This window comes from Silene latifolia, chromosome 1, assembly GCF_048544455.1.
Source record: "Silene latifolia isolate original U9 population chromosome 1, ASM4854445v1, whole genome shotgun sequence".
Taxonomy (NCBI): domain Eukaryota; kingdom Viridiplantae; phylum Streptophyta; class Magnoliopsida; order Caryophyllales; family Caryophyllaceae; genus Silene; species Silene latifolia.
The window spans coordinates 199,522,701-199,545,654 of record NC_133526.1 but is presented as its reverse complement, the minus strand read 5'-3'; the positions used below and the strand labels follow the sequence as shown (position 1 = coordinate 199,545,654).

The window sequence follows — 22,954 nt, the reverse complement described above, 5'->3', positions numbered from 1 at the left end:
ATTCTGAACTAAACTTGTAAAATCAATGTTTCCTGCTACCAGGATGTAAATATCAAATTTCCCTCTTTAGGGAGTACTAGTGAATGAAAATCTACTTCCTACCTTGTGCCTTCGTATTGCTTGTTGTTGCTTTGTTGTGAACGACTCTTAGCCTTCACTTTACTAACAAGCCGTGTTTGTGGGATCGACACTAGGATCCCGACTCACACCCAGAGACCCGAGTATCGTGCTAGTGGGCGATCCCTCACTAGTACGAAGAGCCTTGTCGCTTGCATCTTGCCTAGAGAAGGGGCAAAGGTGCGCGCCACGGTCCGGCAAAAGTAGCGGACCGTGACACATTGCCTCTCGCCATCTAGGATCCTTTGAAGCATCATTATAATGCTTAGGCTCCTTGTGTTCTACAATTTTCTTTAGAAATTCCCTGTGCAAAACAGAATAAGCATTATATGTGACACTATCGAATAATGGGTAACGCGTACCTTTTTTCGATCAGGTAGATGGAGGCGAGTGTGCAGCGTCGACGGTGTTTATTACAGCAGAGGTACAATAATAGTCTTTCTGAAGCAAAAATGGCAACAACACCAAGCACCAACTTACCTGGTTTTGGTCCTTCACCAAAATCGAGGTCCAACTCCAATTCCGTCTAAGAACACATGCTGTTTTCCGGCTTAGGACTCTTATATGATGAGTTTAGGACGTTTTTGTCTAAGAACTTTTATCTCAGAGGGTTACCAATCAGAAATTAATTGAAGAATCTTGCAAAGGTGCCATGGGAACCCGGTTTTAGAGTATGTGCTAAACATCGCTTTCAACCTTTCCTATTCTGATCCAACAAAGCTCAAAGGACTTTTGGAAGCTATTTATAAGAGCCCCACACGGTTTTTAAGGTAGCCAAACCAGTGCACATTGCATAAATAAGGAGTTGAGCAAGCAAACAAAGGAGGGTTGGACTATTAGTTTACTTTATCATTTCTTTGCTTTACGTCCTTTTCATTTTCAGTTTTTATAAGGCCTTGTAAGGTCTTAGGCTGCCATAATGTTATCTTCGTTATCCGTCATCTGCATTAACGAGAACGAAACCTTAGATAAATAAAAAAAACAAGTTTTAGTACTAAAAAAATATAAATAAACGGATTAAATAAATATATATTTAACGGCAAAAAGAAGTTCTGTTGTCCGACCATGGGTGAGACGTTGAATTTCAACATTTGTGGCCAAACGAGACGCTGTAACCCAACGTCTTAACCAACACCAGACGCCTACATTTAAGGTCTTCCCCAAGCCCAGACGCGAACATTCAACGTCCTCCCCAAGCCCAGACGACTACATTCCGCGTCTCCCTCCCATCTAACGTTAATATTATTCAACGTCTTTCTCCTCGCCAAACGCGAACAATCAACATTTTCCTCCCTTCTTGACGTTGAGATTCAACGTCTCTCACCCTCCATGATTTTTAATTTCAACTTCCCTCACCCCCCCATCACCTTTTTCACATTCCACATAACCAAGTTAACCAACCAACAACAAACCCAACTACAACAACAACAACAAACACGACAACAACAATAACAACAAGATGAAACCGTACAACAACAACATCAAACCCGACAACAAGAAACACGACAACAATAGCAACAAGAAGAAACACGACAACAACAACAACACGAAATGCATCGACAAACCGAATACAACAATAATTTACAAATACAAAAGAAATAGCTTGTAATTTACAAATCTAATTAAACAAGAATAAAGAACGAAATTGTGAATGAAGGGAATTATAAACCAGATTAAATCAATTAAGATAAACAAAGAATTGTGTTACATACTTGAGAATGAAATTGAGAAAGAGAAAAGTGAAATGGTAGGTAGGGCTGTAGTGGTCGGTGGTGGGGTTGCGGTGGTGGTGCTATAGGGTGGTGGAGGAGAGAAAGTAAAGTGAAAGAGAGAGTAGAGTTTGAGAGAGGGTAATGGTAGGATGATTTTTTTTTTTTTTTTTTAAAACGTCGATGATTCGTTATAAAACGTCCATGACATCTCAAAAGTAGGTAAAATGATACTCGTAGTTTGAAGTAAACCTCACAAAGACGAGTTTGAACTCACTTGTTTTGATGATGGGCCTGCCCGCCCGGATGCCCAAGTCCTCCTAGACCCAAACTTTCAAACCTCGCAGGCGCGCACATCAGCAAATCCCCAAATTTTCACGGTGCATCAATTGTTCCCGCTAAAATGAATACAAGTCAGCAATCCAAACCCCATTACCTCTTTTCAATCACATCCATTGATTATCAATTCCCCTTTATCTTATCCAACGTCTTTTGTTAACTCCACCTCACCTATCCGTGTATCACCTTACCTACCAATCACATTCCCCTTTCCTTCTGTATATAAACACAACTCCCCACCCTCCATTTCCCAACCACACACTCATCAGTCATCCCCTCTCCTCCTCAAACACACATTTCTCTCAAACACCCAAAGAAAAAAATGGCACCCAAAGCCGATAAGAAACCAGCAGAGAAGAAGCCCGCCGAGAAAGCCGCCGCAGCAGAGAAAGCCCCAGCCGAGAAGAAGCCGAAAGCCGGAAAGAAACTCCCAAAGGAAGCCGGAGCAGCAGCAGGAGACAAGAAGAAGAAGAGAAACAAGAAGAGCGTCGAAACCTACAAGATCTACATCTTCAAGGTTCTCAAGCAAGTTCATCCCGATATCGGAATCTCCAGCAAGGCGATGAGTATCATGAACAGCTTCATCAATGATATCTTCGAGAAGCTTGCTCAGGAATCTTCCAAGCTTGCGAGGTACAACAAAAAGCCGACGATTACTTCAAGGGAGATCCAGACTGCTGTGAGACTTGTGCTTCCTGGTGAATTGGCTAAGCATGCTGTTTCTGAGGGTACTAAGGCCGTTACTAAGTTTACTAGCTCTTAGATTGTCTGATTTCTAGGGTTTCGGTTTAATTGAGTTGTTTTGAGGTCGATTGTTAGTGTTTGATGGTGTAAAGGTCGATTCAAAGGCTTTTGAATTAGGAATTAAGTATGTAATCGTAGGGTGTTATGTTAATTGTTAAGTAATCGGTTTGAAATGAAAAGTAATCTATTTCCAAATATCGTTTCTCAGTACTGATCATCTTTTAATTTGAATGGATATCGTAATTTGTTGATGTTAGCTGTTTGTGTGTGTTCTGCCCTCTTTTAAATTCTCTTGCAGAGAAGACCGTGAATTGTTAGAAGTTAATCTCTGTAAATTGAATGAAATTGTTAGTGGAACTGTCTTTTACTCGATTTATTGGTTATGTTTCAAATTGAATCAGTATTTTCATTTTTCATGGATAAATTGTACCATTGCTGAAGATGCCAGATCTAATTTGCTGTGAGCCTGTGACATCAATGAAAGTAATCAATTTCCAAATATCGTTTCTGTGGAGTGTGGACTGATAATTGTTATTCTGTTAAATTTAGCTTGCGACTTCCCTGAAATATTTACTGTTTAAAGCACAAACTGAGTTTGTGATGTTTTACGTGATGGTAAGAAGAAATGGACATGGAATAGATTTGCTAAACAGTAAATTTCGGTCATTCATTAGGTAATGAGGAGGATCGTGACTTGTTTTATGTAAATCAGTTACTGTATCTGGGTGAAATGTTGGAAGTTAATCTGTATAAATTAAATGAAGTTGTGAGTTGAGCAATCTCTTAGTACTTGACTCGGATTGATTATTTAAGTTTCGAATTGAAAATCTAATTTGTACAGTATTAATCATGCTTGTCAGTTGCGAATTTGAACTCCTGATGTTACCTCATGTATAATGAAAAGTGCTATAAAAAGGATGGACGGAGCACCATCCATAACTGAATCACTCTTAATAATTCTGTTAGCAACAATATTAGCTGCTTGTGATCGTCCTGACACGCTCCTGTCCTGCAGTATAAGTTGAGACAGAGATATCAATGTTGTTATAGTGAGTTTACGGAAGAAACCCAATTATTGCTTTGACATAAAGGATGCATTGTTCAACCCTGTAGTCTGTAGACGCGTAGACAGTATAAAGTTTCTTGATCTTCCCTGAAATTTGTCTTATATGGATGACCTCATACTCTCATAGTAATCAAAGTAGACACTAGCATTTACCTACGACTCTCAAGTAGGTGCTTCGCGCAATCCCACCAGCACTGTATTTAGGCCTAACAGCAACATACATATACCTCCTTCAGATTAAACACGGCGATGAGAAGCAGCTCCTTCACGTCTCTTTTGACCCTAGCCAGTGGATCTTCTTGTGCAGCAGGACACTAGCACTCTGCTATGAGTACCTGAAATAGCTGGGGTTCGAATCTTGGTTGGATTGTCACTTGTGGAGGCGAGTTAGAAATGAATCTGTTCAATCCTTTAACCAAGTCTCGTCTTCACCTTCCCCCGAGCAACACCATGATTCCCGAGCAAGCATACGTAGATTCCAAATACAATAATCGAAATTTGATGAGGGCCAGGCAAATATTGGGAGCACAGAAAACCAAGGGTGGTACTGAGGATGCTAGCGGGTTTCTAGTCGCAGTCATCCATATCCAAAAGTGTAGATGTCGTATGGACACTTATATGGATTCTACATACTTGTCCATTGCTAGGCCTGGAGACACAACATGGACTCTAATTACGACTCCTGAAGAAATGATCATCAAAGATGTCTTGTGTTGGAAAAACATGTTATGGTTTGTAACCAAAGATTATTATCTGTGGTATGCAGACCTCAGTGAAACAGGACCGTCTCTCAAAGCTGTGAAACTAATAGTCGAGTCTCGTCACATGCTTTTTAGTAATCTAGTAGTATCAACTTACCTAGTCGAGTCATTTACTCACGAACTTCTTCTAGGCCAGTGGAATTGCAGAGAGACTACAACGAAGAGAAGTCGAAAGGACACATTATGATATCAAAAGGCTATTTTTGTCCTGTTTATGATGAGCAAAATACTGAAAAGAAATCAGCCCCGGCATTGACCCCAATTTGTTTGATCTCCAAGTTTGATTTGAGCAGTAAAAAATGGGAACTTGTTGACAACGCCTCCACTTTGGGTGAAAGTAGCATGTTTTTGAGTAAAAATAATGCAGCCCTGATGGTTGGCCCTTTTAAGCGTAAATGTAAATCTAAATGCATTTACTTTGCTGGTGATGACGTTGTTGCGAAAAGTCGACAATCTCGACATCATATGAGCATATACTCTTTGGGTACTCTTAAGGGTCTAACCGTTTACAAAATTATAGTTTATTTTTTTATTAGTGTTGACCAAAGTATAGAGTTACGAATCGAACGGACAATTGTTTAAGAAATGGGAGCCCTTATCACTCAAATTAGCTAACTATGGTACAAGATTACAGTTTATTAATATTCCTTTATTCATACTCAACTGTGGCTCACATATTATGTTTGTTTGTATGTGTGTATTACTGTAATTCTTTTATAATTGTTGACTTGTTGTTATGCAATGGTCTATGCGATTTTTTCGTGCAAGGATCCTCTTCATTTTTTTTCTTTATTTTCTCTCACAAACTCATTTATCAATATTATCTCCTCTATACTATATTTTCTCTTTATTTTTATGCATAAATCGTAAATCGTTCGATATTGATCAGATATAATTTGGACCGTTGATAGTTAATGGTCTCTTTATTTCTTTTTACGAAATTGAGAGGATTTTTACTATTTCATGGTTATATTGAGAATAAGTGTTCCATATAGTGATATATGGACATGAGATAATTGCTTTTGGCTGGGGATTTCCTGTTTGGTCGAGGATGAGCGTGAGGCTGGATTATATTAGCGTTGTCACCCTTATTATCTGTGATTTGCCCATGGTAAATGGTGAGTAAAGATCATTTTCATTTCTTTCTCTTTATTTTTTATCCATTACCTCTAATAGATATATACTAGTGTTAAATCCGTGCATTTTTCATTACCTCTAATAGATGTATACTAGTGTTAAACCCGTGCAAAAAATGCACGAATCTTCATAACAATTGCTATAATTAGATACGGAAGCATATAAATGACATGTGGTGGTGGAAGTGAGTTGCGTGGTAGGTTGTACAATGCGGATGATCTATTTGCAACAGATACAGTGGATGTCACTCGTCTTGCTTGTCGTCTCGTAGAAGCTAGTATATACGAAATGGCTATTCGATTAGTATTTTTGTTTGAACGATTAAATAAATTTATTGCATATGACTGACAAATAAAAATAATGAAATGTTTTAGTATTTTAATAAAATTAAAGAAAATTAACATAAAAATAATGAAAAATTATTGGATGGAATTACATAAAGATTACAATAGGATTATTGAAGAAGCTTGGAAGATCCCTGTCTATGAAACTGACATGTTTAAATTGTTTTTAAGATTGAAAAAGGTTAGATATGCTCATATGCTTTGACTCAATTGCATAAGTCAAGTTTTGCTGGTTTAAGCAACATAGTTAAAATGATCAAATAAGAGTTGGATGATTGTCAAAAGGCTCTGCAAGTTGATCTTCTTTCTCAAAATCTCATTGATAAGGAAAAATGATTGATTATGGATTATGGGTTTTATAAGAAATTAGAGTTAAGTAATAGGAATATTTATAATAGTTGGGCCCCAACCATCACCTTAAAATTTTGGTTGAGATGTCATGGTATCAGAGCCAGTGTGACCGAAGGTCACGGGTTCAAATCCTGGCAACCTCAAAACTCCTCAAAAACTCGAAGTACCTCAAAACTCCTCAAAAACTCGAAGTGGAAACCCAACACACGGGCATTTGAGTGAGGGAGCGTAATAGGAATATTTATAATAGTTGGGCCTCAACCATCACCTTAAAGTTCATAATATTAAAATGGGAGATTGCTCTACTTCTTATTTCTTTTTTAAGATTGCAGCGCGAAAGCATCGCAGCACTTATAGAGCAATTATAAATAAAGATGGGAACATGAGGCATGATATTGAGGATGTCAATTTGGTTTTTGTTGAGTACTGTTCTGGATTGTTGGGCAAGCATATTAATGTTCTCGATATTGATCCTAGTATTATTCAAGATGGTCCTAGAATTTCTTCTGATGTAGCTAATGAGTTAATATTTCCTATAACAAGGCAAGAGATTAAGGGAGCTTTATTTAGCATTGGATCTACGAAGAGCCCTGGTCAAGATGGTTTCTCCTCTGCATTATTTTATAAAGGTGTTTCGAATTTAATAGAAGATGATTACTGTTTGGCTATTGAGGAACATTTCAGAAAAGGCCATGGAGAATGATGAGGAAAGTAAACACAACATTACTTGCTCTCATCCCTAAAAGGGAGATACCTGCTAAAACTGTTCTAAACTTCAGATCTTTAGCTTCTTGTACTATTGTGTACAAGACAATAAACAAAATTTTGGCATATACACTACTACAAATCCAGGCAACTACAACGCTCCTTTAACAACGAATATTCACGAAAATCACAATAAACGTTGTAGAATGCATGGCGCGAATTTTACTAAAATCAATTACAACGGGTATGGTTATAAAAACCGTTGTTATTAGTTTTAACAACGGGTCACACATGAACAACCGTTGTTAATAATTTGGCGCAAAATTGGCGCAAAGTTAGTGAAAAGTAATAACAACGGTTATTTTTGAAACCCGTTGTTAAACCTTATTTAACAACGGGTGTTTTCTACAACCGTTGTTAAAACATATTTCACAACGGTTGTTGTTTAATAACCGTTGTCAATACCTTCCATACTATAAACCACACAAACACAAGTCTGCTGCAGCCACAAAACACAAACCTTAATACACAAACACAAACCCAAAGAAGAAGACCAAACACAAACACAAAACACACACTTTCTCATCGTCTCTTTCTCTCTTTCTCATCGTCGCTTTATCTTCTCGCCGTCACCGTTGATTTCATCGTCTCTTTACGTACGTTCGTAATTATCGGGTTTGTTTCATCGTCATTATTTTATTGTTCTAATTATTTCATTTCAATGTATGTGTTTTTATCGACCATTAGGTTCCGTTCAAAGATCTGCTAATTATTTCATTTCCATGTATGTGTTTCTAATTATTTCATTTCCATCTTCTTTGGCGTCCTTGAGACGGATCGAGCATGTTTTAGCGGTTAGGGTTTGGAGAATATATTGAGATAATGGAAATGCATGTTAGTTGAGATAATGCAATGTATTTATACTAATGTGTGGGTTGAGTTGTTTTTTAATTAATATATATGTTAGGAAGTTGTGCCATATATGTTAGGAAGTTGTGCCATAATCAGATCTTGATGATGACTGATAGATCTATGGAGTTGAAAAAATGGAAGCAAATCAAACAAGCATAACTCAACACTTTCAAAATGATCATTTCATTTAATTTTAAACCAAATACATTACAAAGAATTATCGAAATCAAAAGATGTATAATAAGCGGAACAACCCGGTTAAGCGTAAAAACGCTTCTCAACCCGCCACCAATCACGCCACTGGTATACCGCTAACTTCTAGGGTCATTGGCTTCATATTTTGCAATAACAGATTGAATATATGCAAGGACACGACTTGCATGTGGAGATAAGGTTGGAAGAGTACAACTCAACATATCTCTGGTCATAAGACCAAGTTGCGAGTATCGGTCGACGAGGGTATGAAGATGATGATGATGATGAGGCTTTGTTGACAAGCCGGATTGCTTCACGCCTCTTAATCCAATAATTCCGTTGATGTTCAAGGGATGCTTTGATTAATGGGTGTTGATCGGAAGCTTGGCGAGAACCTTCCCATCATCTTCAATCGTTTGTGTAAGCCATTCTTCGTTGTTGATAAAATTAGGGTTCATTGCCATGTTGTTTCAATTAATAAATGTTAGTAAAGGATGCTTTAATATGTTAGTAAAGGATGCTTTAATATTTATAGCTAGTAATATTTAATTTTTTTTTTTTTTTTTTTTTAAGAACAAACAACAACGGTTATTTATAAATAACCCGTTGTTATAACTTTCCCCCCAAAATTGAGTCACACTTTCCACAACGGGTTTTTATACTTAAAACCGTTGTTAATATTTTTAACAACGGTTTCCTTAAAAAAACCAACCGTTGTTAAAACCTTTTACAACGGACGCTTTAACAACGTCCGCTTTTTTATATAACAACGGTTTTTGACCGTTGTTATAGGTTGTATCTGTAGTAGTGATAGGCTTCAAAAAGTTCTCCCTTAGTTAGTGGGTAATGAGCAAGGAGCGTTTATTAAAGAAAGAAACATCTTTGAAAACATAATGATGTCTCAAACTTTGATCAAATGGTATAGTCAGGGTTCAATTTCTCCAAGATGCCCCATAAAAGGTGATATTAGAAAGGCATTTGATTCTTTACAATGAGAATTCATTTCCAGTATGTTAAAGAAAATGAATTTTCCAAAAAATTCATGGGTTGGATCATGGACTGCATCTCTTTCACTTGGCTTTCACTTAAAATAATAAATGGTACTATTACTGGATTATTTCATAGGGATCGAGAGTAAGGCAGGGAGATCCTATCTCACCATACTTATTTGTACTAAGCATGGAAGTCTTATCAATATTTCTAAGGAGGATTCACCTGGCGAATCAGGTTACTCACCATCCAAAGTGTGGCAAACTGAACCTGAATCACCTTATTTTTGCTGACGATTTGATGGTTTTTGTGAGAGAAGATGTTCCCATAGTGAACGCTGTGGTAACAACACATACTTTTGATGCAATCTCTGGTCTGCTTGCTAATCCAGACAAAACCAACATTTATTCTGGTGGAGTTAAGAATGATATAAAGAATCATATAGTCATTGCTACAAGTTATGTAAAAGACCATTCCCCTTTTAGATATTTGGGAATCACTCTCAATCCGGGAAGGCTAAGTGGTATAATGTATAATCTTATGCTGGATAAGATTCAGAATGCTATTAATCATTGGACGACTAAGCTTCTCACTTATGTTGGGAAGTTACAATTGATCAATGCTGTAATTTTTGGATTAGAGAGTTATTGGTGTTCATCTCTTTTGTTGCCTAAGGGAGTTATTAAAATGATTAACAAACTTTGTAAAGACCTCTTTTGGGGAATAAGTGAAGGTAAGAGGAAAATGGTATATAAAAGTTGGAGGTCAATTTGTACTCCTTGGGTTAAAGGGGGGTTCAATGTTAAAGAAGTGCTAAGTTAGAACAAAGCTTTGTTTAGCAAGTGGATAAAGAAGCTTCAAATTGATCACGATGGGATATGGACTAGATGGAATATTCTATAAAACCTTCAGAATAAATCCATTTGGAAAGCCGATAGTAAGCCCTGTCATGCAGAAAGTTGGAGGAACATAATAGCTATTAAGGATGAATGGATCAATGTTGGAGGTTATGAGGCTAATGCTAAGGTCCAGTTTCACACTTGTGTTCAAAGGGACAAATTTATAACTGCCCAGCCGTACGATATTTTCAAACAGAAGTACCCACATGTGAGTTGGGCAGAAGCGTTAGAAAATGATGTAATAATACCAAAACATCGTATCATTGGCGCATTGGTTGCTCAAAAAAGATTGCCGACAGTGGATAATATAAATGCTAGAGGTATGTGCCGTGTGAATAGATGTTGTCTTTGTGAGAAGGCTATGGAAACCCATCGACATTTATTCCTTAGATGTCAGTTTTCACATGAGTTAAGGAGAGGGATTGTGAATTGGTTTGGATTCTTTGGAACCTATGGTTGTTGTTATATTGGGATTAATCTACAACACAACCTTTGCAAAATAAAAGGAAAGAGAAGTTGGCGTAGCAGGTGGGTTATTTGTTGCATTCTGACCAAGGTTTATATGATTTGGAAAGAAAAAAACTCGTGTTTTTTTAAAGGGAGTACAAAAAAAGTTGTTGAGTTGATAAAAACACATAGTTCATTGTCAGTGTCCGCATGTTTAGAAGTGCTAATGAAGGGAATTATGAACAGATATTGACAACGTTAAACAGTTGTTAGGTAATTTAATAGTGACTATGTCTTTTGTAAGATATTTTCTCATTGTAGTTCTCGGAATGGAGGAATAAAATGAATATACTTTCTTGCAAAAAAAAACAATTAGTTAAAACACCTAAGAACGGAAATAGATAACAGTCGATCGGAACGGAGGGACTAACTAGACTGGACCTCCGAAATCGGACTCAAAATTCAAACCGTGCACATTGACATGATCAAACTCCAAATTTCGGCGGTGCATCAATTATTCCCGCTAACCTGTACCCAAAATTCAAAACCGCACAGGCGCGCACATCACCAAAATTTCACGGTGCATCAATTGTTCATTCCCGCTAACATTCAATCCAGCTCAGCAATCCAAACCCCCATTACCTCTTTTCAATCACATCCATTCATCGTCATTTCCACTTTATCCTATCCAACGTCTCTCACATCTCCACCTCACCTATCCGCGTATCACCAAACCAACCAATCACATTCCCCTTCCCTCCTATATATAAACACAATTCCCCTCCCTCCATTTCCCAACCACCCACTCATCTCTCTTCTCAAACACACAAACACCCACATTTCTTTCAAAGCACCCAAAGAAAAAAAATGGCACCCAAAGCTGACAAGAAACCAGCAGAGAAGAAGCCCGCCGAGAAAGCCGCCGCAGCAGAGAAAGCACCAGCGGAGAAGAAGCCGAAAGCCGGAAAGAAACTGCCTAAGGAAGCCGGAGCAGCAGCAGGAGACAAGAAGAAGAAGAGAAACAAGAAGAGCGTCGAAACCTACAAGATCTACATCTTCAAGGTTCTCAAGCAAGTTCATCCCGATATCGGAATTTCCAGCAAGGCGATGAGCATCATGAACAGTTTCATCAATGATATCTTCGAGAAGCTTGCTCAGGAATCTTCAAAGCTTGCAAGGTACAACAAGAAGCCAACGATTACTTCAAGGGAAATTCAGACTGCTGTGAGACTTGTTCTTCCTGGTGAATTGGCTAAGCATGCTGTTTCTGAGGGTACCAAGGCTGTTACCAAGTTTACTAGCTCTTAGATTGTTTGATTTCTAGGGTTTCGGTTTAATTGTGATGGATTGTTACTTTGTTAGGGTTTGGTTATGTAAAGGGAGGTTTAATTGCTTATCTGTTGGTTTGAATTAGGAAGTAGTAAGTAATTGTAACCCTTTAGGTTGTTATATCAACTACTTTTATCATTTGAAATGAAAGTAATCAGTTTCTCAATATCGTTTCTGGTGACTGATAATTGATATTCTTTTTAATTTTGCTTGCGATTTTCCTGAAGTTCTATTATTTTATGAGGTATTTACTGTTTTAAGCACAAAAATGAGCGTATACCAGCTATTTTATTTGAGTGATATGGTTATTTTTGGTTAAATTGTCTCAGAAAGTATGGTGAAATGTTTGAAGTTAATCTGTATAAGTATGGTTATTGATTATTACTTGATTCGGATTGATTATTCTGTTTCAAATTGAATCACTATTTTGGTTTTTGAGGGATAATTGAAATGGTGCTGCAGATGAATTTCTTATTAATCATGTTGTGAACTTGAACTCTTGATTTTGCCGAAAGTGTAGTGATGCAACATCTAATTCTTCCTTGAATCTTCTCTGTGGCATGTTTTTCGATTTGTTTTGATTGTCCGTCAACTAACTGGATAAATCGTGATGTGTTTTCACTGTATTACGTGCTGTAGAATTCGAGTGTTATCCCTATTTGTGAAGAACTGCAGGTAATGTGAAGTACCTTCATTCTTTGCTTAATGAATACTACTCCGTAACATTTCTGTCTTGGCAGCTGTTATGCCAGAAGAGCGACATGATTACTTGTTTTATGACTGGTGAATTTTGATGAGCTAGCTAAAGCATTGTTCTGAACCGTTAGAGCTTGATAATGTGACGGTGGACATCACAGGTTTTATGCTACTGCAGTATAGCAATATACCTTCTATAGACAGACAGAAACATGTTGGCCTGCAGGGTAATATTTATTCGCGGGAGTAGCATCACGATCTGTGTTTCCAAAGTCGTCTCTGTTGTTAGCAATGTTACATTTGTTTCTGACCTTTGCGTTGCCATTGATGCTAGCATAATGATCTTTAAGCCACTGTTTTACATTTGTTTCTGACCGGAAGTTTGTTGCTAGGGTTTTAATGTCGTCGTTTTGAGATGGATTGTTAGGGTTTTGTTATGTAAGGTGAGGGGGTTAGTTTCTCGTGTTGGTCTGAATACGAAGTAAGTAATTGTAGGATGTTATATCAAGTAATCAGTTGAAATGAAATAATCAATTTCTGTGAACGTGTCATCTTCTAATTTTAATTCCATGGAATTTTTTCCCTGTTTATGAAGTATTTACTGTTGGAAGCGCAGACTGAGCTATGATGTTTATGTAATGGAAAAAGAGTAAAGTTTGGTCATTGATTAGGTAATGGAGAGGATCATGGCTCGTCTATGTATATCAGTTATTGTATTTGAGTGAAACGAGTGTTTTTGGTTAAAATGTCTCAGAAAGGATCGTGAAATGTTGGAAATTAATCTGTATATATTGAATGAAGTTGCGAGTTGAACAGTCTTTTAGTATTTAACTTGGATTGATTAGTTATGTTTCAGATGGAATCAGTATTTTAGTTTTTGGTGGATAAATTGTACCAGTGTTGAAGATGAATATCTAATTTTTGTTGATGATGCTTGTGTGTTGTGAATTTAAACTCCTGTTTTTGCCTCAAGTATAACGATGCAACAGCTGATACCCTTTGAATATGCTGTACGCGAATGTTTTTGGACTTGTTTTAAGATAATGGAACTTGATTGACTGTCAAGTTAATATTTTATGTGCTGCAGAAGAACAGTATCTTATCCGAGTCTTTTAAAGTCTGTTGAGCTAGCTAAGCATGCTATTTAGAGGCGAATGGAGGCTGCAATCAAGTTCACCATCCCTGAAATGGTCAGGTTACGCACGCAGGTATGTATGCTGTATGTGTCATTGTCGTGAACCTTTAGAGCTTGATAATGTGACTGTGTGTGAGGGTGACTCTGAATTAACGGAGGTGTAACTCTGAATTAAACATGTAGGCCTGCAGGGTAGTAATTACTAGCATGAGTAGAATCACGGTCTGTGTTCAGAAGGTGTCACCCTATTGTTAGCCAAGTTACATTTGTTTTTGACTGGAAGTTTGTTTGCATAACAAATTTTTAAGCCACTGTTTCACATTGTTGAAACACTCCATGTCTGTCATACCTTAAGCAACCTAACATGTAAAATAAAAAACTTCAGTTAAAGCAAGTACATCAGTTAATGCTTAGACCAAGATATCAATGTTCTTATAGCGAGTCTAAGGGAGGAAAATTGATTATTGCTTTTGACATAAAGTATGCATTGTTAGACCCGATAGAGTATAGACTGTATGAAGTTGGATCATCCCTGAAATTTGACTCGTATGGATGGCATCTTTGAGTAAGCATTAAAAGTTTTCCTTGCTTATAAAACAACCCCTTTCTGCTCCGTGAATAACAGGCTGGCATCTCTAATATGTCGTGACCTCTGAAAAAACCCGTCTTACCCCAGTTTCAGATAATCCACAGCTCATACTAATCAGAGTAGCTCACTGAAAGACACTAGCATTCATCTATGTATTGTCCCCCTGCATCCCACTAACACTGTATTTAGGCCAGACAGCAATATATACGCAAGTGTATTGTCCTTCAGATTAAACTTGATGATGGAAAGGAGCACTCTTTTTCTATTTTCACCCAGCCATTGAATCTTCTCATGGAGTAGGACGCTTGGGCTTTGCTATGGGTACCTGAAATAGTGTGGAACATTAGGACCCTTGTCCAACAACTACTTTACATGCTTTAACCCTTAATCATACCCCCAAACCAAACCGTTTCAGGATCACATCTTGAAGCATGATAGTCCCTGGAGGAGTTATGATCCTACTTCATCCTCAAAGTTGAAGTCTGTGAGTAATTGCACGTATATATAAGCGATCACATCCAAACAAATATATTTAAAATTGTTATTTTGAAATATTTAAAATTGTTAGGAAAAATATAAAATCAAAACCGTGTGCAAAATTTACAGCTGTATTAATTAAGTATTACAGTCGGCTTTCCTTATTTCTGTGGTCTTTTTTTTTTTTTTTTTTCTTTTATTTGATGAGTATAACATTATATTTTTATTAAGATCCAAGAATTTGGAAAGTAAACAAAATATAATTTGGTAAGTCGGTTATGTAGGATTTTAGGAAAGTTAAAATATGGCAGTATAAGTGTTACAGGTTGGCCTAGTTTGAGTTTAACTACTAAACAGAATCAAATTCGAAAAACTACAAAATTTGATATAAATATATGCAACACAATCATAAGAAACACATCAACATATTTTTTTTACTTTTCTACTTGGTAAGATAGAAACCCCTCAGTAATAATCTTTGTCTTCTTGGTGATCGAAATGGATAGTGGTCATCGTTTTCGTGACTGGTCGGGGATGCCTAATGAGTTATTACAAGACATATTCCTGAAAATTGACTGCCTAGACGATGCTATTCATTTCTCCTTTGTTTGTAAGGAATGGTTATCGGTTTTTAGGCAGGTTGGACCAAATTTGAGCTCCGCGAACCCATGGCTTTTGTTCCCGGAGAATACTGAAGATAACCCCGAGGGTATGAGGAAGGTATACAATCCTGGTAACAAGTATTACAACTTGAGGGTTCCTGAAATATTCGGAAAGAAATGCTGGGGTTCGAGTCTTGGTTGGATTGTCACTTATGATGGTGAGCTAGAAATTAGTCTGTTTAACCCTTTAACTAAATCTCGTCTTCAACTTCCCCCGAGCAACACCATGATGCCCGAGCAAGCATACGTAGATCCCAGTTGCGATTCCAAATACAATAATCGAAATTTGACGAGGGCCAGGCACATATTGAAAGCATGTGTATTGAAAACCAAGGGTGGTACTGAGGATGCTGGCGGGTTTCTAGTCGCAGTCATCCATGCCCAAAAGTGTAGACGCCGTAAGCACACTACTGTCGATTCTACATACTTGTCCATTGCTAGGCCTGGAGACAAGACATGGACTCTAATTCCGACTCCTGAAGAAATGATCGTCAGAGATGTATTGATTTGGAAAGAGATGTTATGGTTTGTAACTAAAGATTGTTCTATGTGGTATGCAGACCTCAGTGAAACAGGACCGTCTCTCAAAGCTGTGAAACTAATACTTGACCCTCATCGGAGGTTTCATATTTGTCCAAAAACTTACCTAGTCGAATCATCCAATCACGAACTTCTTCTGGTCGAGCGCTTTTCCAGTCGAAACAACCTTATGATATCAAAAAGCGCGTTTTATCCAGTTTCTGATGAACAAAGTAGTGACAAGAAATCACCTCGGGAATACACCCACACTTTTAGGATCTTCAAGCTTGATTTGAGCAGTAAAAAATGGGAACATGTTGACAACGCCTCGGTTTTGGGTGAAAGTAGCATGTATATGGATAAGAATACATCTCTGCTGGTTGGACCTTCTAAGCATGGTATATGTAAATCTAAATGCATTTACTTTTTGGACGATCACACCGCCAAAAGTGGAGGTGCTACAGGGGACACGCTCTTGTTTACACCTCTCCTTTGCTAGAATCTTGTTGTTACTACTGCTGAACAGAATGACCGAGTGTTTGAAAATCCGACTGTGGCGATGTACATCACGAAGACCAAGACGAAGATTGGGAGCTAAAGATGCTGGTGTGCAGTACAGCTAAAATCCGACAGTGAGGATTTACATCACGAAGACCAAAACTATTGTACTGTCACTCTGATGGCCTGAAGCCAAGAACAGGATATATGCAACACTTGATCTTACTGTAGAATCATCATGCGATACAATATACTGTAATTATCAGCCTATTATCAATTTTATCATTGTCATTAAATTAGATATTTTAGTTTGTTGACCGATAAGTATAGTTGTGTTCAATAGATAGAGAATCCCACTAGAATATTATAGCACAAAAATAATATAGATCCTTTATTTATGCACAATCATCTTCTCAAGCAAAGGTATTTTATTTGATTATTCTGCTTCATTTTTTTTGGGTAAATCGATTTTCTCTAAATCTACCCTTAATTGTGAATATAATCCGAGTTTGTAGAGTCATCTATTGTGATTCTTCTTTTTTTTCTTAGTAGACACTCGGTTGCTCTCTATTATAGTCAAGGAGAGCTATATCCACTATTGTGCCTACTCTAAAGAAGGTTTTTTTTTTTTTTTTTGACTTATCATTCAATGATTGGCTCCTCCGAAATGCCAGTAATGACGTTGAGGTTAGTATTCCTGATTGGCCCGTCTATTTTACAGTCACTTGTTGGTGGATTTGGCGGTGGCGCAATAATATCGTCTTTGGTCGTGAGAATGAAAATCCTCTTCATCCCCATATTTTCTTATATCAACAATTCGAAGTAACTAAAAAAGCTTTTGACAAATTCGACTTCCTAATTCCTACGCCCCGATCTCGCCATGTGGAGTTATTGATTCGGTGGTCTCCGCCGCCATACGTATGGGTATTGCTTAACACGGATGGTGCTGCTAAGGGGAATCCGGTGTAAAGTATGAATAAAGTTTGTATATTGAGTGAATGATAACAACGTACAAGTACATCAGTATATATAGCAAAGGAGACCTAATTAACCTAAATAACAAGATGCTAGATAAGAGGAACTACAAGCTAAAGACTAGGAACTAATATTGACTACTAACAATATTAACAATATGAGAAATAATAGGAGAGAATATATGCAGGAGGTTATGTATTCTTAACACACTCCCTCAAGACGGACGGACGGAGTGTAAGACCGATCTTGGATGCAAGCGAATCAAACCGTGGTCTAGACAAGGGTTTAGTTAAGGTGTCCGCGAGTTGATCATCTCCATTAATATGTTGTACTCGTAAATGCCCGAGATGCACTTGCTCACGAACGAAATGGAAGGCCAAGGCTAAGTGCTTCATGCGAGAGTGAAAAATAGGATTGGCAGAATAGTTCGTAGCACTTAGGTTATCACAAAATATAACAGGTAATTTTGGTAAAGAAATATGCAGCTCACTAAAGAGTGACTTTAGCCATAGAACTTCAGAAGTTGTATCGGCTATAGCACGGAATTCCGCCTCTGTTGACGAGCGAGATAGGGCACGCTGCTTCTTTGACGACCATGAGATAGGGTGTTTACCAATGAAAACAATAAAACCAGTAGTCGATAAGTAGTCATTGTGATCACCGGCCAAGTCCGCATCGCAATAGGCATGAAAATTGAATTGATTGCATTTGTCAAACGAGATGCCCTTATGAATTGTACCCTTTAAGAAACGGAGAAGACGCTTAAGCGCCCCCCAATGCGTGGCTGTCGGATGAGTGAGGAACTGAGCCAACTTATTTACCGGAAAAGCAATGTCAGGCCTCGTTAAAGAAAGATATTGCAAGCTACCAACGGCTGCTCGGTAGTTCGTAGCATCGAGAATTGGCAGATGGTCTTCTCGAATCAATTGAGGATGCGATAGCATGGGAGTTGTCGAGGGACTGCAGTCAAGCATATTAAACCGAACAAGAATGTCAGAAATATACTTGGACTGATTAATATGAATACCATTCTGTGTGGGAGTTACTTCCATGCCCAAAAAGTATGACAAAGGCCCTAAATCCTTCAAAGAAAAACGGGCTGAAATGGCTTGAATAAACCGATCAACTTCAGTAGAGTTAGGACCTGTAATAACAATATCATCAACATAGACAAGAGCGATTAATCGAACATTGTCGCGATCAAAAATAAACAGAGAGGTGTCCGAAATTGAATTTCGAAAACCGTATGAAAGTAAATAATTTTTCAGTTCCGTGTACCAAGCACGCGGTGCTTGTTTCAAACCGTAAATAGCTTTGCTTAGCTTGCAAACGTGATTCGGAGTATCAGTATTTGCGAACCCCGGAGGTTGGATCATATACACGGACTCAGTCAAAGTTCCTTGAAGAAAGGCATTATTAATGTCAATTTGACGCAAAGACCAACCACTGGAGACGGCAAGGGAGAGAATAAGACGGATTGTGACGGGTTTTATAACGGGGCTGAAGGTCTCGGTATAGTCAAGGCCAGGTCTCTGATGGAATCCTTTGGCAACAAGACGGGCTTTGTGTTGCTTAAGGGAACCATCGGGATTATATTTAATTCGGAAAACCCATTTACAGCCAATAATGTTTTGGGCTTGATCGGGAGGGACAAGAGTCCATGTGCTATTGCGGAGGAGGGCATCGTACTCAGTTTGCATAGCTGCTCGCCATCGAGGGTCAACGAGAGCCTGTTTCACGGTGGTTGGAGTAGCATATGCAGTGGGAGCAGACGACAATTTCGCGTATTTAGGGTTTGGTTTAATGATATTGTTGGAGAGACGAGTGTTGTGATGGGAGGTAGAGGATGAAGGTATTGACGAGGAGGAGTGAGGCGGATTGGTGTCGGGGTTAGGGGCAGGGATGGCAGGGGAGGTGGTAGCGTTTTGGGTGGGTTCAGTGGAGGTGGAAGAGGAGGTGGTAGGGTTTGGGGTGAGTTCGTTGGTAGTGGCAGTGGAGGGCGTGGCTGGTGAGGGTGCGGGTTGAAGGACGGGAACAGAGAAAGAGCACCAGTCAGTGGGATTGATCGAGGAGGGGTTTTCAGAAAGGTGGAGAAGGGTAGAGTAAGGGAATTCAGTATCGACAAAACGAACATGTCGAGATGTGTAGACCCGTGAGGTAATCGGGTCAAGACACAAATAGGCACTTTGGGTTTGGGAATACCCAAGAAAAATGCATTGAAGAGAGCGGGGTTCGAGTTTGTGTCGGGTATAGGGGCGAAGCCACGGAAAACAAAGACAACCGAAACTATGGAGCTTATTGATGTTTGGTTCGGATTTAAATAGGATAGAGTATGGGGAATTATTTTGAAGAGTCGGTGTAGGCAATCGATTGATTAAATAAACTGCCGTGGAAAACGCATAAGGCCAGAAGGAGGTGGGAAGTTGGGCGTGAGAGAGCAGTGAGAGACCCGTCTCAACAATGTGACGGTGCCGTCGTTCTGCAAAGCCATTGTGTTCGGGAGTGTGCGGAGGAGAAGTGAGAAAATTTATACCGTTAGTGAGAAGATGTTGTGTAAGTTTGATGAATTCTCCTCCGTTGTCGGAGTAAAATTGTCGGATGGATTTGTTGAAATATTTTTCGACAATGGCTCGAAATTTAATAAAAGTGGATGCGGTGTCGGATTTTTGTTTTAACGGATAAATCCAAATATAATGTGTAAAGTGATCAACGAAAATGACATAATATTTAAATGACTCGGGAGAAGTGACGGGAGATGTCCATAGGTCTGAGAATATTAAGTCAAGAGGGGCAGAAGATTGTAATGTAGAAACAGAGAAAGGCAACTTATGACTTTTATTAAGCTGACAGGAAATACAATGATCAAAGCTAGAAAGACGTAAATTAAACCTAGAATTAAAAAGCTGCATAATTTTATTGGAGGGATGTCCTAAGCGATGATGCCACGAGGAGGAGTCGGAAGCTTTAGCCGTGTGTGCGTGAGGCGAAGACGGAGTCCAATAGTACATGCCGTCAATGAGATTGCCGTGAAGTAGGATTGAGCCCGTCTGAATATCATGGAAAGAAAATGAGTCAGATAAGAATTTAGCATAGGCGTTGTTATCACGGCAGAATTGAGAGACGGAAAATAATTTATGAGATATTTGTGGGACAACTAAAACATTAGAAAAGGAAAGGGAGCGAGATGAGCAAGGAAGAGAAAAAGAACCAGTATGAGTTATGGAGAGAGGCGAGCCATCACCAATAAGAAGATCATCGGGTCCTTCATACGGATTATGAAGGGACAGAGTATTCAAGTCATCCGTGATATGGTGAGAGGCGCCACTGTCAACAACCCAAGAGCGAGGAGGCGCAGTGTTGGATTGGGTGGCTGTATTGGCTTGAGGACGCGGTCCTTTGTTTTGGCGGGTGGGAAAGACCACATTAGGGTACAGTTTCTGAAGGAGCGGGCACGCAGAGGCGACGTGACCAACCTCATCACAGAAGTGGCATCTGCCGCGGTAGGGTTTCGGGGTGTAGGAGGTGTTCGAATTGGGAGAGAAGGTACGGTTCGAATTTTGGTAGGTATTGTTGTTGTAGGCAGGTTTCGATGAGGAAGAATAGGAGCGATTTTGATTGTTGTTGGAGTATTGGTAGCGAGATTGAGTGGCAGCATGGGCGGATGGTTGAAACGGTGTGGGAACGGATGGGGTCGTGGTGTGTTTGACACGGAGTTCATGTTGGATGAGCTTCTCGTGTAGAGCTTCAAAGGAAATCGGGGTATCTCTAGCACGAACCGCTTCAATAACGGATCGATACTTCTCTTGATCAAGGCCATTGAGGATTTTGTTGGTAATATCATCAATGTCCATAGGATGTTCGAGCTGAGCAAGATCATCGGTACATGCTTTGACGGATGTCATGTACTCAGTAATGGACATAGTTTCGGTGTGAGATATGTTATCAAGGCGATCTTTAATTTGTAGTCGGTGACCACGGGATGAATTGGCGAAGGTCCGAGTAAGAGTAGACCAAGCTTCATGGGACGTATTGTCATTAACAATAAGTCCAGCGATAGGAGAAGACAAGGTGCCCGTGAGGGCACCAAGAATTAGTTGGTCCTGACGGTACCAAGTGGAATGAGCGGGATTAGGTTCGATGGTGGGTTCGGTGGCAGGAGGGGTTGCAGCTACCGTGATGGTTTTGGGTGGTTCAGGGTTCGTGCCATCAAGATAGGAAAAGAGTTGAAGGCCGTTCATAATGGCGCGGACTTGAAATCGCCATTGTCGAAAGGTCATAGTATCCTTAAGTTGAATACAGTTGGAGAGGGTGACAAGGGTGAGGGGCGAGTTTGGTTGTGCGGCATTGGCGAGTTGGAGATGATGATTGGCCATTGCAGGAGGAAGGGAACTTGGACTGAGTGACGAATATACGAGACAAGGAAAGTCGGGGATTCGGGTTTTATGATCGTGAGGATCGAAGGCTTCGTGATACCATGTAAAGTATGAATAAAGTTTGTATATTGAGTGAATGATAACAACGTACAAGTACATCAGTATATATAGCAAAGGAGACCTAATTAACCTAAATAACAAGATGCTAGATAAGAGGAACTACAAGCTAAAGACTAGGAACTAATATTGACTACTAACAATATTAACAATATGAGAAATAATAGGAGAGAATATATGCAGGAGGTTATGTATTCTTAACATCCGGGTCCAGCTGGTGGAGGTGGTATCTTCAGAGACCCGACTGGTAACTTTATTTCGGCTTATTTCTTGTCTTGTGGGAACTGCTCATCTATGAAGACGGAACTGCTAGCTCTTCTAACTGGATTGGAACGGGCTAGGGAGTTACGCATCCCAAAGCTCTTAGTACATATGGACAATTCACCATGTATGGAGATTATTAATGGAGATCAATTGGTTAGCAATAGCCTAAAGTTTATAATACAGCGATGCAAGAACCTTATCAATGATCCCACATGGTCCGTCAAGCTGGAGCATATATACAGAGAAGGAAATAAAGCCGCCGATATGCTTGCCAATCGAGGGATAGAGTCTAGTATTAATCCTACTCATCTAGATACCCCTTTCGACAATCTTCGTTCTATTCTTAGGGATGATGCATGTATTCGGTGTTACCACTCCTCGTATTGTAACAAATAATTAATCTTCGGCCCCTCATGAGCACCGAAAAAAAAATGAACGATTTATCTCAGTCAATAAGTTTTATCTTGTAAGAGTATATTTGCTGTATACTTTTTCAAGTCTAATTGCTCCATTTTCAGCCGTAATTTTTTCTACTTGTCTTGTTTAATGTCTTCTTCGGATGAGTATTTTGTCCCCATAAAAGAAATTTTGGCAAGCTCACTCC

General features: G+C 39.0%; 2 protein-coding genes across 2 annotated transcripts; both read left to right on the top strand.

The window, feature by feature from the left end:
• The first annotated feature begins 2,402 nt into the window (after positions 1 to 2,402).
• LOC141617339 (histone H2B.7-like) lies at positions 2,403 to 12,211 on the top strand. Its single transcript, XM_074434525.1, has 2 exons — positions 2,403 to 2,920; positions 11,597 to 12,211. Exons 1-2 carry the CDS (start codon positions 2,488 to 2,490, stop codon positions 12,022 to 12,024), a joined length of 861 nt encoding a protein of 286 aa, XP_074290626.1. The 5' UTR covers positions 2,403 to 2,487; the 3' UTR covers positions 12,025 to 12,211.
• Positions 12,212 to 15,440: 3,229 nt separating this feature from the next.
• Positions 15,441 to 16,622, top strand: LOC141590756 (putative F-box protein At4g17565). Its single transcript, XM_074411321.1, has one exon. The coding sequence runs from the start codon at positions 15,441 to 15,443 to the stop codon at positions 16,620 to 16,622; it is 1,182 nt and encodes a 393-aa protein (XP_074267422.1).
• The last annotated feature ends 6,332 nt before the right edge of the window (positions 16,623 to 22,954 follow it).